This window comes from Canis lupus, chromosome 38 (assembly GCF_011100685.1).
Source record: "Canis lupus familiaris isolate Mischka breed German Shepherd chromosome 38, alternate assembly UU_Cfam_GSD_1.0, whole genome shotgun sequence".
In the NCBI taxonomy this organism is placed as follows: Eukaryota; Metazoa; Chordata; class Mammalia; order Carnivora; family Canidae; genus Canis; species Canis lupus.
Genome location: NC_049259.1, coordinates 1,387,570 through 1,401,277, shown reverse-complemented (window position 1 = coordinate 1,401,277; position 13,708 = coordinate 1,387,570). Strand labels below are relative to the sequence as shown.

Sequence of the window (13,708 nt, the reverse complement as noted above, 5' to 3'; positions counted from 1 at the left end):
TTTGATGCTGTCACGGTGGAACCAGTGATGGCATCTCTAGTTGATTTGTTTGGCTTGTCCTCCCTCCCTTCCTCCCCCGCCCCCATCCTGCCCTTCCCCACCTCTCTTTCTTTCTTTCTTTCTTTCTTTCTTTCTTTCTTTCTTTCTTTCTTTCTTTCTTTCTTTCTTTCTTTCTTTTTTTTTTCCCCATCTCTCTTTCTATTTCATTTGGCAAATAGTCTTTCCCCTTCCCATGTTCCTAATGATCCTTGAAACACAAAGATAACATGTTGGAGAGCAGTGTTCCAGTATCTGGTGTCCCTTTAACATGGCTTGCTTGTTTTGGCCTCCTTATTTGCTCCCTAGCGTCATCCAAGATCGGCATGGATGCTACCAGCCCAGCTCTGGAAACCGTGTTTAGCAATCCTTTCTACTCTAGAGCCAAGAGGTGGGCAGGGGTTGGGGAGAGAGAGCTGTGCCTACCTCTTTGCGAAGGCCCATCCAAAGAGCAGCCCCAGGTTTTCTTTCTCAGCTGTTTCATTTAGTCCAAATTTGGGGAGATGGGTTTCCCAACTGCCGGTGTGGTCTTTAACCGAAGCAGTGTGAGGAAAGAGAGCTGGGGCAGGGAGTTGACCTTGGTCGGTGTGGATGAGACCCACACCTCTAGGGCATTCAGGAGAAGGGTCTCTTCAGAGCCACGAGAGAGGGCACAGCAGCCCCTAGGCCCCTTCTGTGGCCTTTCCTCAGGACACCATTGGTGCTGGTCCTGGGACTGGGTTCACAAGGGGTGAGCAATGGGTAAGGCTGAGCAGAGGGAGCTGGAGACCCCAGGAAGAGCTGCCCTTTCCTGTTTCCAGGGAAGTGAGCCCAGGCGGGAGATGGGGAGATAGATCCGTGGGGGTCAGAGTTTGAATCGTCCATTCCTTCCTCTGCTGCAGATGAGTGAGAGCGAGACTCTCATCAGTATGGTGAACCGAATGGTGGAGAACTCCTCCCCCAGGGCCCAGATCTTCATGCAAGTAAGACCTCTGCCTGGCAGCATGGTCCCTGTCAGCACCATTTCAGCTGCTTGTGCATGGTCAAGTCAAGCCATTTGGGTTGGGGCTTGCTCTGCCCAACCTGCTCATCCACCAGGCCTCATCTCCCAGGCCCCGCCTGGTCCCCTCCTCTATCCAGTCCCACTGTGTCTCCTCCATTCTTCATGTTCATGGGTAAACCCAAGGCCCATTTCTCAAACCATCAAAACAGCCAGTACCAACATGCCATACCATGCCAGGGATCGCAAATCTGCTTTCTGATGTCCAGGATTTGTTTCATATTTGGTATCTTCTTAACAGACGTCTTTGGGGTTAAGGGCACAAGGAACCATCCAGTGCCCCAGTTGTATAGAATGTCCTGTGGTTAGCAGATGTATCACCAAGGGTGGGCAGCATTTGCTGGACCCAGAAGTACTTCTGGTTTAAGAACGAGTCCTGTGACTGGTGTGCAGTCCACCAGAATAATCATTCTCAGATGTTCCTGGTGTTCATCCCATTTCCCTGTGTCTCATCCTCAAAACCAGCCAAGGGGTAGCTGGTGTTCTCATGGTTGCTCCCAGTAAGCCATCTGGGATAACCATACCCCCGGACTCCCTCTCGACATAGGTCTAGAGCTTTGGGAAGAGAGAGGAGATCCTATTTGCTGAGAAGCATCTCTCTCCAGCAGCATAAGTGTTGGGGAAGAACCTAGCCGGGGCCACGGCAGGCTTCCCAGCTAGGGACAAAGAATTAGTGTAGGTGCTGGGAATGGAAGCTGCCAGAGCAGAGGGACTACAGTCTCTGACGGAGCAAAGGCTGTCTGGTTTCCTGTCCTCACGTGCCCTAACTGTCCCCCTACTGCTGTAACCGGCCTCATGTTCCCGCAGGTCCCTCCATACCCAGAAGTGTTCCGGGACGGCCTCCACACTTACAAGTTAAACGAGCAAGATACAGATGTAAGAGCAGCTCTCCTGCTCCTCCCTCCTCCCCAGCCCCTCCCGCTGTGGTCTCATCCTTGCTCTCCTCCGCTGGGGCTCTTCCTGCGTTCATCTCTGTCCTTCTGGTGGCTCTTCAATCCCTCTGACCCAAGTCCTGTCTCATGAAGACAACATTCTGCCTGCCGCGTCCTCCTGTCCCTTCTCTTCTCATCCTTAACCCTGCCTCCCATGCTGGCTGCGTGTGTTGCCCTACTGAGCCCTGGGCCATGTTGTCGACAGTAGTGGGATCTGCTTATTACAGGAGCACAGACTGTGTTAGGAGGTGTGCCAGCCAGGCTGCTCTCCGCCCAGCATGGCAGTAGTCCCTGGATACTGGAGGGAAGCACACAGCCCTGCCCCTGGCCTCAGGGAGCATCAGGGTAGCAGGAAATCCCAGGTGGCAGCAGGTGGCAACATATGATTCATGGACTAAAGGGATTGACAGTGGGTTCTGCAGGAGTGCAGGGCACTGCGACCATGTGGGCTGGTAGCTCAGAGACAAAGCAGGTAGCATCTGAGCTGCACCTTGAAGTTAAAAGGCCCAGAAGACAAGATGTGGCTCAGTAGAAAGGAGCCACGGGGGTATTTGAGGAATGACATAAATAACTGTGAGGATGTTGGAAAACATTAAGTCTTTCCAGAAGAGAAGTTAGGCCTCACATGCCTCCTCCCCATCACAACTGGTCTTGCCTGAGTGGTGGACCTGCCCAGTTGGTCTGGGAGGGTTTCCATCCAGGGCCAGACCTCAGGAGGGTCCCAGCATCAGCCATCCTGAGACCCTGGAAGGAAGGGAGAACAGAGTCCTGGGAGCCTGGGGAACCAGTCTATGTTGTCCACTGATTTTCCTAAGACTGCTTGTTCAGACAGACACCCCGTGGACTCCTCTAATCCATGCCCGCCTGGGAGGCCTAGGCAGTGAGGCCGCATTATCTCCTCAACCCTGGGGACTGGAACCCCCGGGAGGAAGGTAATGCAGGAGCTCAACATTTAACTCCCCTCTCAGGCTGACTCACTTTCTCAGAGAATAAGCATATCTCCCCTCCCAGTAGGTCCTTGGGAGACGGGAGTCTCAGTCTCCCAAGGTAAAGACCATATTCCTGTTCCCAGGAGCCTGCAAGGCCAAGGTGAAGAAGGTCTAGGGTTCCTCAGCAGGGGAAAGGAGGTGGTATCCAGAGGCCAGGCCCGTCTAACCCAAGTCCCAGGCCCCCATCAAACCATGTCCTTTACCCCCCTTCTCTCTCCCTCCCTTCCTCCCCACCCCCTCGGGCCCCCAGAAGCTGCTGGGCAAATTGTGTGAGCAGAACAAGGTGGTGAGGGAACAGGACCGGCTGGTGCAGCAGCTCCGAGCTGAGAAGGTGAGAGCCGGGGGTCGCCTGGGCTTGGGGGCACGTGGGTAGGCTGGCATGGACAGGTGTGGGGGTGCCGCCTCCACCCTAGGCTGAGAAAACCTTGTCTTCTGCCTTGCCCTGAACCTGAAGTGCTGAAGCTCTTCCGTGGCCCTTGCCAGTGAGGGCCGACTCCATGAGGTTGCCCAGGTTGCCAGTTGAATTGTGGGGGCTCAGGCCTCTGCTGCTTAGAGTCCCAGAGAGGAATCAGCAGGGCGGCTTACAGCCATTTCCCCTGCCTTTCTCCAGGAGAGCCTGGAAAGTGCCTTGATGGGGACCCACCAGGAACTGGAGATGTTTGGAAACCAGCCTGCCTACCCGGAGAAGCTGCTGCACAAGAAGGAGTCCCTGCAGAACCAGCTCATCAACATTCGGGTGGAGCTGTCCCAGGCCACCACGGTAGGTAACTGGGAGCAGGCTCTCTGCACCCCCTCCCCACGCTCACGCCGTACCCCCCCATCCCCCTGCCAGATCAGCGAGGTCACGCCTGGACAGAACCACCCTTCCCGGGCTGCGAGCTTTTGCTTCCGACTCTCCTCTGCGGGCCAAGAGCACAGTGCTCTTGCCAAGAAGGGGCAGAAACAAAAGGCCTTACTACTGTCTTGCGGATAGGCAGCAGGTGTGCCAGCCCGCTCGCTCCACAGAGTCTCTGCCAAGGAAACGGGCTTATTTTCCACAAACAGTGCCTGCACTGGGATTCGTTCAGGACAGCGTGAGGTCCAGGGCTCCTTATCTCCTCGGCTGCTGTCACAGCTTTGCTGCCTCCCTCTGTGCTCTCCCCTGGAGAACTAGGACACCGACGGTAGTGCTGCTGGCCCGGTCATGTGCTGTGGACACAGGGCAGACCCTACAGGACAGGCTGCTTGGACGGTAGTTCTGGGGCGCAGCAGCAAAAGGCCCAGGAAAACATGGCCCAGAAGGGAGGAAAGTCTCTAAAACCCAGGGAGCAAAGTTCTCTGGGTTTTCTCTCTTTGTGCTCTCCACTTTGTGTCACCCAGTCTGGAGAGAACAGGAGGGGCGGGGGGCATGGTCTGATCCCCTTTGGGCCTATGCCCACATCTGGAGAGGATTCTGGGTTCTCTACTTCGGCCTGCAGTTGGATGGGCCACTGCATCTCTTGTGAGGCCAGTGATGGGCTCTCATCAGAATGTCTCAGCCCTGCGCCTTCCTCCTGTCCCTGTGTGCCCTCTTCCTCAGCCCTGCCAGACCCCAGGTCCCTGGGCCCCAGCGTGGGGCAGGAAGGAAGGCCTTGGGAATGGCCATCCTCTCAGTAAACCCACTTCCCGCTGCAGGCCCTGACGAACAGTACCATAGAGTATGAGAGCCTGGAGTCCGAGGTCTCTGCTCTGCACGATGACCTCTGGGAACAGCTCAATTTGGACGTTCAGGTAAAGAGGGCCCTGGGGCAGGAGGGGTGAGTGTGCCTTCCCTTCTCCTTGGGCCAAAAGAGACCCAAGTGGCTTCCTTTCTTGCTTCAGAGATCTCAGAGACTTGAGACAGGGAGTCAGTCCTGAGACAAAAGACAAGGTTCAGATCCACATAAAACAGATGCTTTCAGGATGGAGATGATGTGGATTTTTCTTTAGTTGCATCAAATCATGAGGAAGGAGTAAAGGGAAACATGAGAGAGCTAGGTTAGACATACCTAATGACCGGAAGGATTTAACACGTCCATACAGATACAGATGTAGGTCTGGATGCGGGTTGAGATCACATGCAGGTGTAGATGTGAGTACATACGTGCAGCTGTCTCTCGTGACCCCAGAAGCAGTGGGCCGTACGGGAGCCAGCAGCTCAGGACCTTTATGATAGAAGAGCGGCTTTCCTTCCAGGGCCAGGTTAAACACACTCTGCTCGGAGGCAAGGCACATACTGACCTTAGGACATTCCTGTTGTCCCGACTGCATCTTCTCCAGCTAGCCAGCTTTGCAAGCCCTGTCTATCTGATGCAGTTCATGCCCCCGTTCCCCTAGTTTCCTCCGGGTGACAAAACTCACCGCCCCCCGCCCCCCAGCCTCGTAGCTGGTTTGGGGAGGGGGAAGCGGGGGGGCTCCAGGTCCAGAGCACCGAACGCCTCCACGTCCTGTGGGCAAGCCTGACTTCCAGCATGCACACTTCAGGAGATAGGAAAGCACCCTGGTCAAGAGCACCAGCTCTTGAGACAAACATCCAGACGCAGGTGGTGCTCGCGCTGCTTACTAACAGAGGCTCTTGGGCACGAGTCTCTTCATCTCCAAAGTCGGGACACTTGCTGCCTGTGCCACACAGAGTTCTGGTACAGCTGAAAGGGGTTAGTGTATGCAGAGCCCTCCACGTGCTGCCCGGCAGGTGGGGCGAGAGTGGGGTGCAGGTGCTCAATAAGCAGTAGCGATGATTTTTCAAAGAATGAAAACTCTGACCGCATATAATCCACGACTACTCAGACATACATACATTGGGTGTCAGTATTTCAAAAGGGCCGTTTGGATAGAAAGAACATTAGTCAATTGGAAACCCTTGCCCATGACAACAGGAGACTATTAAGAGTCCCCCAAGAGGGGCATTGGCTGCAGGAGCACCCTGATCTTCCGGGGAAGCTAAGGATGCAGCTGCGCGCTTGCACGTGCACGCACACGAGGCTCCTGCCTACTGCTGGCCCAAAGGGACGCAGGGAGAAGGCCGGGGCAGTCCCCGAAGCCACTTTCCTTGACCTGCTCTTGTGCGGTTCCAGAATGAGGTGCTCAACCGGCAAATCCAGAAGGAGATCTGGAGGATCCAGGACGTGATGGAGGGGCTGAGGAAGAATAACCCATCCCGGGGCACAGACACAGCCAAACACAGAGGTGGGTGCTGCCTTCGCTGCCTGAAGGGCTCACCGGAAACACTCTGCTGTCTCTGGCTTCCATCCCACATCTGTCAGCTCAAACCTCTTCAGGCCCTCACACTGTCCCCAGAGCTAGTCAGGGCCTCCAGAATCTTCCTCCCTTATTCCTCCCCCTCCTCCCAGGACACACCAGACATGCCACTCAGAGACACTTGACCCTGATGGTCTCGATTCCACCCCAGAAAAGGTCAAAGAGCACCTGTGCCCCACCGGCTCCCCAAGCCCATGGGCCAGGTGGTGATCTGAAGCCACTACCTTAGTGTCCTCCTGAGGCCCTAGGACTTGGTGTTGGCTTTCTTCGACATCTCAGGGGCAACAGTGTCCTTTCCATCTGTTATCTAACCCCTGCCCAGCATGCTTCCCCACCGCCAGCCTGCATCCCAGCCCCAGCCTTAGGCAGGCCCGTGGCCCTGAGGCCTCCCTCCACGTCCCTGGGTCCTCCCCTGCCTCCTCCACCTCTGGAGCCCACCCACATGCCAGGCCACACCCCTACCCTGCCCATCCCTCATCTCTCCTCTCTGCTTGCCCCCAGGAGGACTCGGCCCCACGGCCACCTACAACTCCAACAGCCCCGCCAGCCCTCTCAGCTCCGCCAGTCTCACCAGCCCCCTGAGCCCCTTTTCTCTGGTGTCCGGCTCACAGGGGTCCCCCACCAAGCCTGGGTCCAGTGAGGTAAGCTGAGGAAATGAAGTAGAAGGTAGGTGGGGGAGGGAGGATTCAGTCCTCATCAGCCCGAAGGATGCAGACTGCACCCAGCTCTGCCCCGGAGGCCTCCTGTCCTACTCTTCAGCTTTCTGTCCGCGACAGGGGCATTCTTGCGCCCAGTTTGGTGAACTTCCTTCCAGATTTTTCCTTTACTTGCTCTCATCTGCATTTGTCATCTTTAGCTCCCTTCCAGGGAGGTCTGTCTCGGTTAACAAATATACAGTGAACACTTAGTGGGAATGTCAATCCGGGGTTGTTCCAGCGTGTGAGAGGGTTGAGAGTGGGCGTGAGGAGCAGCTTCCGAGCTGGTCAATCAACAGGTGTCTACAGGGAGTGACGGATGAGCTGAGGCCCTCTCAGAAACGTACATGTGCGTGCCCAAGGCCCTTCTCTTGGGGATCCCAGCGTCCACTGGGTACCAGGACTGACTTGTAGGTTTGGCAGTGTGTGTCTCAGTACTGACTGTGAATGCCCCGATGTTCCAAAGAGATGGTGGAGCTTTCACTGGACTATTAAGCTTTGGGACAGGAGAGGAGTGAGGGGGACACATCACAGATGGGAGGGGAGTGAGGGGGACAGGGGGTTGCATCACAGACGGGAGAGGTAGCAGAAGCACAGACACAGGGTACGAATGTGCCCTGGGTGATGGTGAGGCAAGGAGCAGGGAGCCTGGAGGAGAATTGGGGAACATGGGGCACAGTGCCAGGTGGGGCTGAGCCAAGGAGGGCCTTCACGGCCAGGCTGAGCCCCCTCCAGAGCTGGAGCTCCCCCCCAAGGCGGCAGGTGGGAGTTGGGGGGTCTAGGGCCCCCCCAGGTCCCCATGATGTCGTCTGTCCCTTGCTAATGCTCTTCTCTCCTGCTCTCACAGTGGCTGCTGTCCTTCCTCCTAATGCTCTGGCTTCTCTCTGCCTCAGGAGCCTGGCCCGCCACGGCCCCCCCTCCCCAAAGCCTACGTCCCCCTGGAGTCTCCTCCAAATGTGCCGCCACTCCCTAGCGAGAGCCGCTTCTGGCCACCCCCCAGCTCCCCTTCCTGGCACCGCAGTGGCGAGCCAGCCAGGGGTCAGGTACCCAGCACCCTTGGGTCCTGGAGGGCAGGGGCGGAGGGAGTGGGGCAAAGGGCCCGGCAAGGGGCAGGGCAGGACACAGAGCCACTTTGTCCCTGTTGCACTATGAACTTCCCTGCAGCCATCCAGTCGGACTCCGGGGTGAGGACAGGGATGGCGGAGTCCCCATTTGGCTCTCTGGGGACGGAGGGGAAATGAGTGTCACCACGCCCAGGGGCCAGGGCAGCCCCCGACGAGTGGTGGTGTGTCCCACTTCCCACCAGCACGAGCCGGCAAGGAAAATTGAGGGCCCCGCAGCTACTGGTGCCATTCCGATCCCTTCCTGTCCACCTCAGACCCCAGTTCTTCCACACTGTCTCTCTCTCTGCCTTGCCTGTGTCCTCCTGGGTGTTCTCGGCCCTGGCGTGTAAGGATACAGGCCCTGTTCTGCCTCCCCAGCCTCTCTGCCCAGGAGGCAGGTAGTTAAGGAAGAGGTTGCTTGGTGAGTAGTCCTGTGTCTAAAACTGGGAAGATTCTCATCCATCTCAGCTGCTGGGATCCACACAGCCCCCGAGGGGCTGCCGAAAGGGCAGGGCAGAGCAGGCTTTCCAGACCAGGGGAGGCGGTGGGACTTACCCACGCTCTCTCACTGGACTCTAGCTGCTGTTTCCAGCCTCTGGCCCAGTCTTTTGAACTGTACCTCGCTGAGGCTAGACTCTTTAGCTGCACTATGGGAGCATAGGGGGCTGCCAGTGGTGTCGGAGGCCCCCTCTAACCTCATGATTCTGGAAGCCCTCAAGCTAAATGTACTTCTCTGTCCCCCAGAATCTTGGTATCAAAGCCCAGCTGGTTCTTTTGCTCAAGTTTTGGGTGAGTTCCCAACAGAATCTTCAGAGATCCTTGGCCTTGTAGCCTTCTCCAGCATTCCTCCTCTCCGGCTTACAGCAAGTCTGTGCTGCTTGGCAATTGCCAAGAGGACTGGTCAGGTTGAGGGGCCTCTCTGCTGGGCCTCAGCTGAGAGCCTCCTGGAAGCTCTGAGCCCTCACTTCCCAAGATGACCCAGCATTGGCCAGCCTTAAGGTGGCATGGGTGGGAGGCTCCATTGCGTCCCTACCCACTTCCCAGCTGGCACACTTAGAGTTTTCTCGTCCTGTGTTTATGCTCCAACCATTGCAAAGCAAAGAAACATCCCTGAGTGCCAAATTCCCAGCAGTCCCTATAGCATTGACCATCTTCTCGTTTCTACCCCCAGCCCAAAGCAAGCTATGAGCAAAGCAAGAAAGACCCCTACCAGACATCACCCCTGGACACCACTAGAGACATCAGCCTTGTGCCCACCAGGCAAGAGGTGGAGGCAGAGAAGCAGGCAGCTCTCAACAAAGGTACTTCCTGTCCCATCCTCCCCTAGAAGGAAGGCCAAGTGTCAGGAGCCCAGACAGGGGCTCTCACAACCAAAGAGAGCGAATGCGCACCCATCCTGGGCCTTTCCTCTCTGCCACAGGTGGGACTCAGCCTCCTCAGGGAAGCAGGCTTCCCTGTCCCCCTGCTCTGCTGCTCTCCAGAAGGCCCACTGGCTGTTCTGTCTCCCTACAGTTGGCATTGTGCCTCCTCGGACAAAGTCACCCACTGATGAAGAGGGGACTCCATCAAGGGTGGTGAGGAGGAGTGCTAACGGACTTACCAACGGACTGTCCTCCCGGGTGAGTATGGCCTATGGGCCCTGAAGCCCGGCGGGAGCCCAGGGTCATCTGTGTATCCACCCATCTGTCCACCACTCAAGAAACCCAAGGCAGGAGGCGAAGGCAGGGACAAGTGGGAGAGGGCAATAGCCCCACTGGAGAAGTCTTCCTTCTCCATAGGAAGAAGACCTCTATGGAATCTTGTCCTATCAAGGGACAAGACAGATACACATAAGAAAGAAGAATAGTTAACAAAATTATTATTATTATTTAAGATTTAATTTATTTGAGAGAGAGAGAGAGAGAGAGAGAGCATGCATGAGTGTGGGGGAGAGGAAGAGGGAGAAGGAGAACCAGACTCCTCGCTGAGCAGTGGGCCCCAACTCAGGGCTTGAACCCAGGACCCTGAGATCATGATCTGACCCAAAGGCAGACGCTTAACTGACTGAGCCACCCAGGTGCCCCCTAACAAAATTATTATAACGTGCCAGTGATGGGAGACAAATCCAACAAAAATCAGCAGTCAGAGTCAAATGTGCTGACCACAGGCAGTACGTTCATTTCCCAGGGCTGTGGGAAGTTGAGATAGCCCCCCAAACTCGGGGGCTTAAAACAACAGAAGTTTATTCTCTCACAGCTGTGGAGGCCAGGAGTCCAAAATCAAGGTATCAGCAGGGCTGGTCCCATCCATCCCATGCCCGCCTCCTAGCTTCTGGCGTGACCGGCCATCTGCAGTGTTCCCTGGCTCGTAGACACAACACTCCAGTATCTGCGTCCACCTTCACATTGCCTTCTACTCTCTGTCTCCTTTTGTCTCTTATGAGGACCTCTAAGATTGGATTCAGGGTTCACTCTAATTCCAGATGATCTCTTCTCAAGATCCTTCCCTTAACTACATCCACGAAGATCATATTTCCAAATAAGGTCATATGCACAGGTCCTGGGGGCTTAGGACCTGCATATATGATTTAGGGGCCATTATTTAAACCCACTACAGACAGGCTTCCCAGAGAAGGGACATTTAAGGCATTAGGGCAGGTGAATAAGCTGGGAGTGGGGGATGAGCACCTGTCAGAGCCCTGTTCTCCCTGCTGCAGCAGGAGCGCCCCAAAAGTGCAGTGTTCCCCAGCGAGGGCAAGGTCAAGATGAGCGTGGAGGAGCAGATGGATCGCATGCGGAGGCATCAAAGTGGCTCCATGAAGGAGAAGCGGAGGAGCCTGCAGCTCCCAGCCAGTCCAGCCCCTGACCCTGCCAGCCGGCCCACCTACAAAGTGGTAACGTCCCCCCAGCCACCCGCGGCCATGGCTCAACATCTGCCAACACTGCCCACTCCCAGCTCGTGACCGGCCTGGCCGGGCGGTTGGGTGAGGGGCACAGAGAGAGAGGGGCTGGGAAGGACCCATGCTGGGCACTTGGGAGAACTGGCCGAGGCTTCTCCCCACTGGGCAGAAGATACATTGCAACAAGCATTCCTTGTATATATTTAAAGAAAAATAACTTACAGAAAGGAATGCACCGATTATTTTAGTTGAAATGAATTACACAAAATTCAGTTGATAGAGAATAGTGCGAAGTTCACCCCCCAGGAGGAGCCATCACTTAAACATATTTCTAGAACATTTTCTGTGTATTTACCACTGGGCTGGATCTACTGAGGATAATGCTGATAGTGCACTGGTGCATGGCACTGCACAATTCTCGAATCTCGTGTTATTTTGTTTAGATCTTTCAGCAGTGCCAGGTTAGGAATGATCCCCCCTGTTTTAGAGATAGGGAAACACAGGAAAAATTAGGGATTCCTGGACCACTTGACTGCTGAGTGTGGAGCTGGGAGTAGCCCCAGGCATCTGCCTACTTTTTCTTTCTAGCATTCAGAAATACAGGAAAATAATGATTAAAAGTCCTCCCTTCAAACAGCTTACATTCTCCTTGGTGGTTTGGAGATCCCATAATAGGAAACCACTAAAGACCAACGTAGGACACACTAATCCAACTGCCTAAAATATGTGACACATAATATGAACACAGAGGACCACCAGATGAGAAGTAACAAGTATGGATGAGATGCACTGATGAGATTTTTGCCTCTGGGCCTTTGCAGGTGGGCAGGCCTTGGACAAACAGCGTAGAAAGAGGATAGTTTTGCCCTGCAGTGAGAGCCATGGGGTGACAGCCAGATCGGGTGTGATGAGCGGGGACAGCGGGAACCCAGGCCTGGTTTAGGGCTGTCTGGAGGCATGGGTAGCAGAGGACAAGCTGCCGGCAGTGGGACAAAGTCCCTCTGTGGTCATGATGGTTCTGTCCCCCAGGTGCGCCGTCACCGTAGCATCCATGAGGTGGACATCTCCAACCTGGAAGCAGCCCTGCGGGCAGAGGAGCCTGGTGGGCAGGCCTATGAGACACCAAGAGAGGAAATTGCCCGGCTTCGCAAAATGGAGCTGGAACCCCAGCACTATGATGTGGACATCAATAAGGAGGTGAGTGAAGTCCAGGAGGGCAGAGGGGGAGAAGAAAGCCTGGGGGGTTGGCAGGTGGAATGGAGGTGCTGACCTGGATCCCTTCACAGCTCTCCACGCCAGACAAAGTCCTCATCCCTGAACGGTATATTGACCTGGAGCCTGATACTCCCCTGAGTCCCGAGGAGTTGAAGGAAAAGCAGAAGAAGGTGGAGAGGATCAAGACACTCATTGCCAAGTCCAGGTAATGTGTCTGAGTGAACCTCAACATTCTCTGCCCACCCTAGCACCAGGGGCACTAGTGCCACCGAATCCAGCCCCCCAACCCATGCCAGTGGGAGCCCTGAGTCTCCCAGGCGGAGAGCGAATGGAGGCAGTGGCTCAAGGCAGCAGACCAGGCCCAGCCCTGTGGCAGGGCAGTGACGCTGCCATCGAGTTCCAAAACAACCTGCTGGACACGGGCATGTGCTGTTGTCAAGACAAACTGATGGGTTGCCCACTGGTGACTTCTCTTCCTCATCAAGGCTGCCCTAAATGTTCACTTGAATCTTCTAATTCATTTTAAAACATTGTGGTGGGGGGTCCCGAAATGTGTTTTGCCTGGGTCCCACTCACCCCTGGGGACAGCCTTGCTGGAAACCAGAGCCTGCCCACTCACAGGCCTCTGGCCACCTTGCCAGCCTCAGTTCACAGGCCCCCCCCAAGCCCATTGGACCATCCTGTCCCCCCACTCCATGTCTGTGTGTCTGTGCCTCTTCAGTATGCAGAACGTGGTGCCCATCGGCGAGGGGGACCTTGTGGACGTGCCCCAGGACTCAGAGAGCCAGCTGCAGGAGCAGGAGAAGCGGATTGAAATCTCCTGTGCCCTGGCGACCGAGGCCTCCCGCAGGGGCCGCATGCTGTCTGGTGAGAGGGGCCGGGCCTCACTCCTCCAGGGAGACCGGCTGACCAGGTGCAGGGGAGGAAGCTCAGTGCTGTGAGGGGGCCAGGGCTAGAGAGGTGCAGGGCCAGTGAGACTTTCCTCAAGGTCAAGATGAGCATTTATTGAGCACCAGATACTGTGCTAGGCTCAGTGGGGTACAAAGGGGCCAGAGTTGCATCCAGGAGCTCAGAACTGTGATGACCCTTCTCGCCGCTCTGTGGAGGAATGGCTTAGGCCATGCAGGGAGCAAGGGCACCACTCTACCTGGGCAGCTCAAGGAAGGGCACAGCTAAGAGGCAATACCTGAGCTTGGCTGGGAAGGGTCAAAGTATTACCAGCTGTGAAGTGAGGGACAGGCATTGCAGGCTACCCTCTCACTTCCCATTCTTGCTGCATGCAAATAGGAAGGTGAAAATGGGGCTGGTAGCCAGAGTTGAGAGCAATAGTCAGGCCCTGGCTACTGATCCAAACCCACTTTTCTAAGAAAAGATGAGCCTGAGGAACGGACTCATACTGATTCAAAAGTAAGAGGGTTCCGAGTAGACACAGTGGGGTGAAAGTCAGCCCGAGATACCGCCCCAGAGAAAGTGAGAATGGAATCAGGAAGAATGGAAGAGACTCTTAATGGGAGGGGGCAGGATAGAGGAAGTACAGTGGTTACCGTCATGAAGCCAGGTCGGAGG

General features: G+C 55.7%; 1 protein-coding gene across 1 annotated transcript in view; it reads left to right on the top strand.

The window, feature by feature from the left end:
* PLEKHA6 (pleckstrin homology domain containing A6) overlaps positions 1-13,708 on the top strand; it is a 140,486-nt gene that overhangs the window by 118,013 nt on the left and 8,765 nt on the right. Inside the window, 12 exon segments of the mRNA XM_038585982.1 lie at positions 1,883-1,951; positions 3,247-3,327; positions 3,607-3,756; positions 4,650-4,745; positions 6,068-6,179; positions 6,753-6,892; positions 9,221-9,350; positions 9,562-9,668; positions 10,748-10,921; positions 11,957-12,124; positions 12,214-12,347; positions 12,864-13,009. Coding sequence (XP_038441910.1) covers positions 1,883-1,951; positions 3,247-3,327; positions 3,607-3,756; positions 4,650-4,745; positions 6,068-6,179; positions 6,753-6,892; positions 9,221-9,350; positions 9,562-9,668; positions 10,748-10,921; positions 11,957-12,124; positions 12,214-12,347; positions 12,864-13,009 — 1,507 coding nt within the window.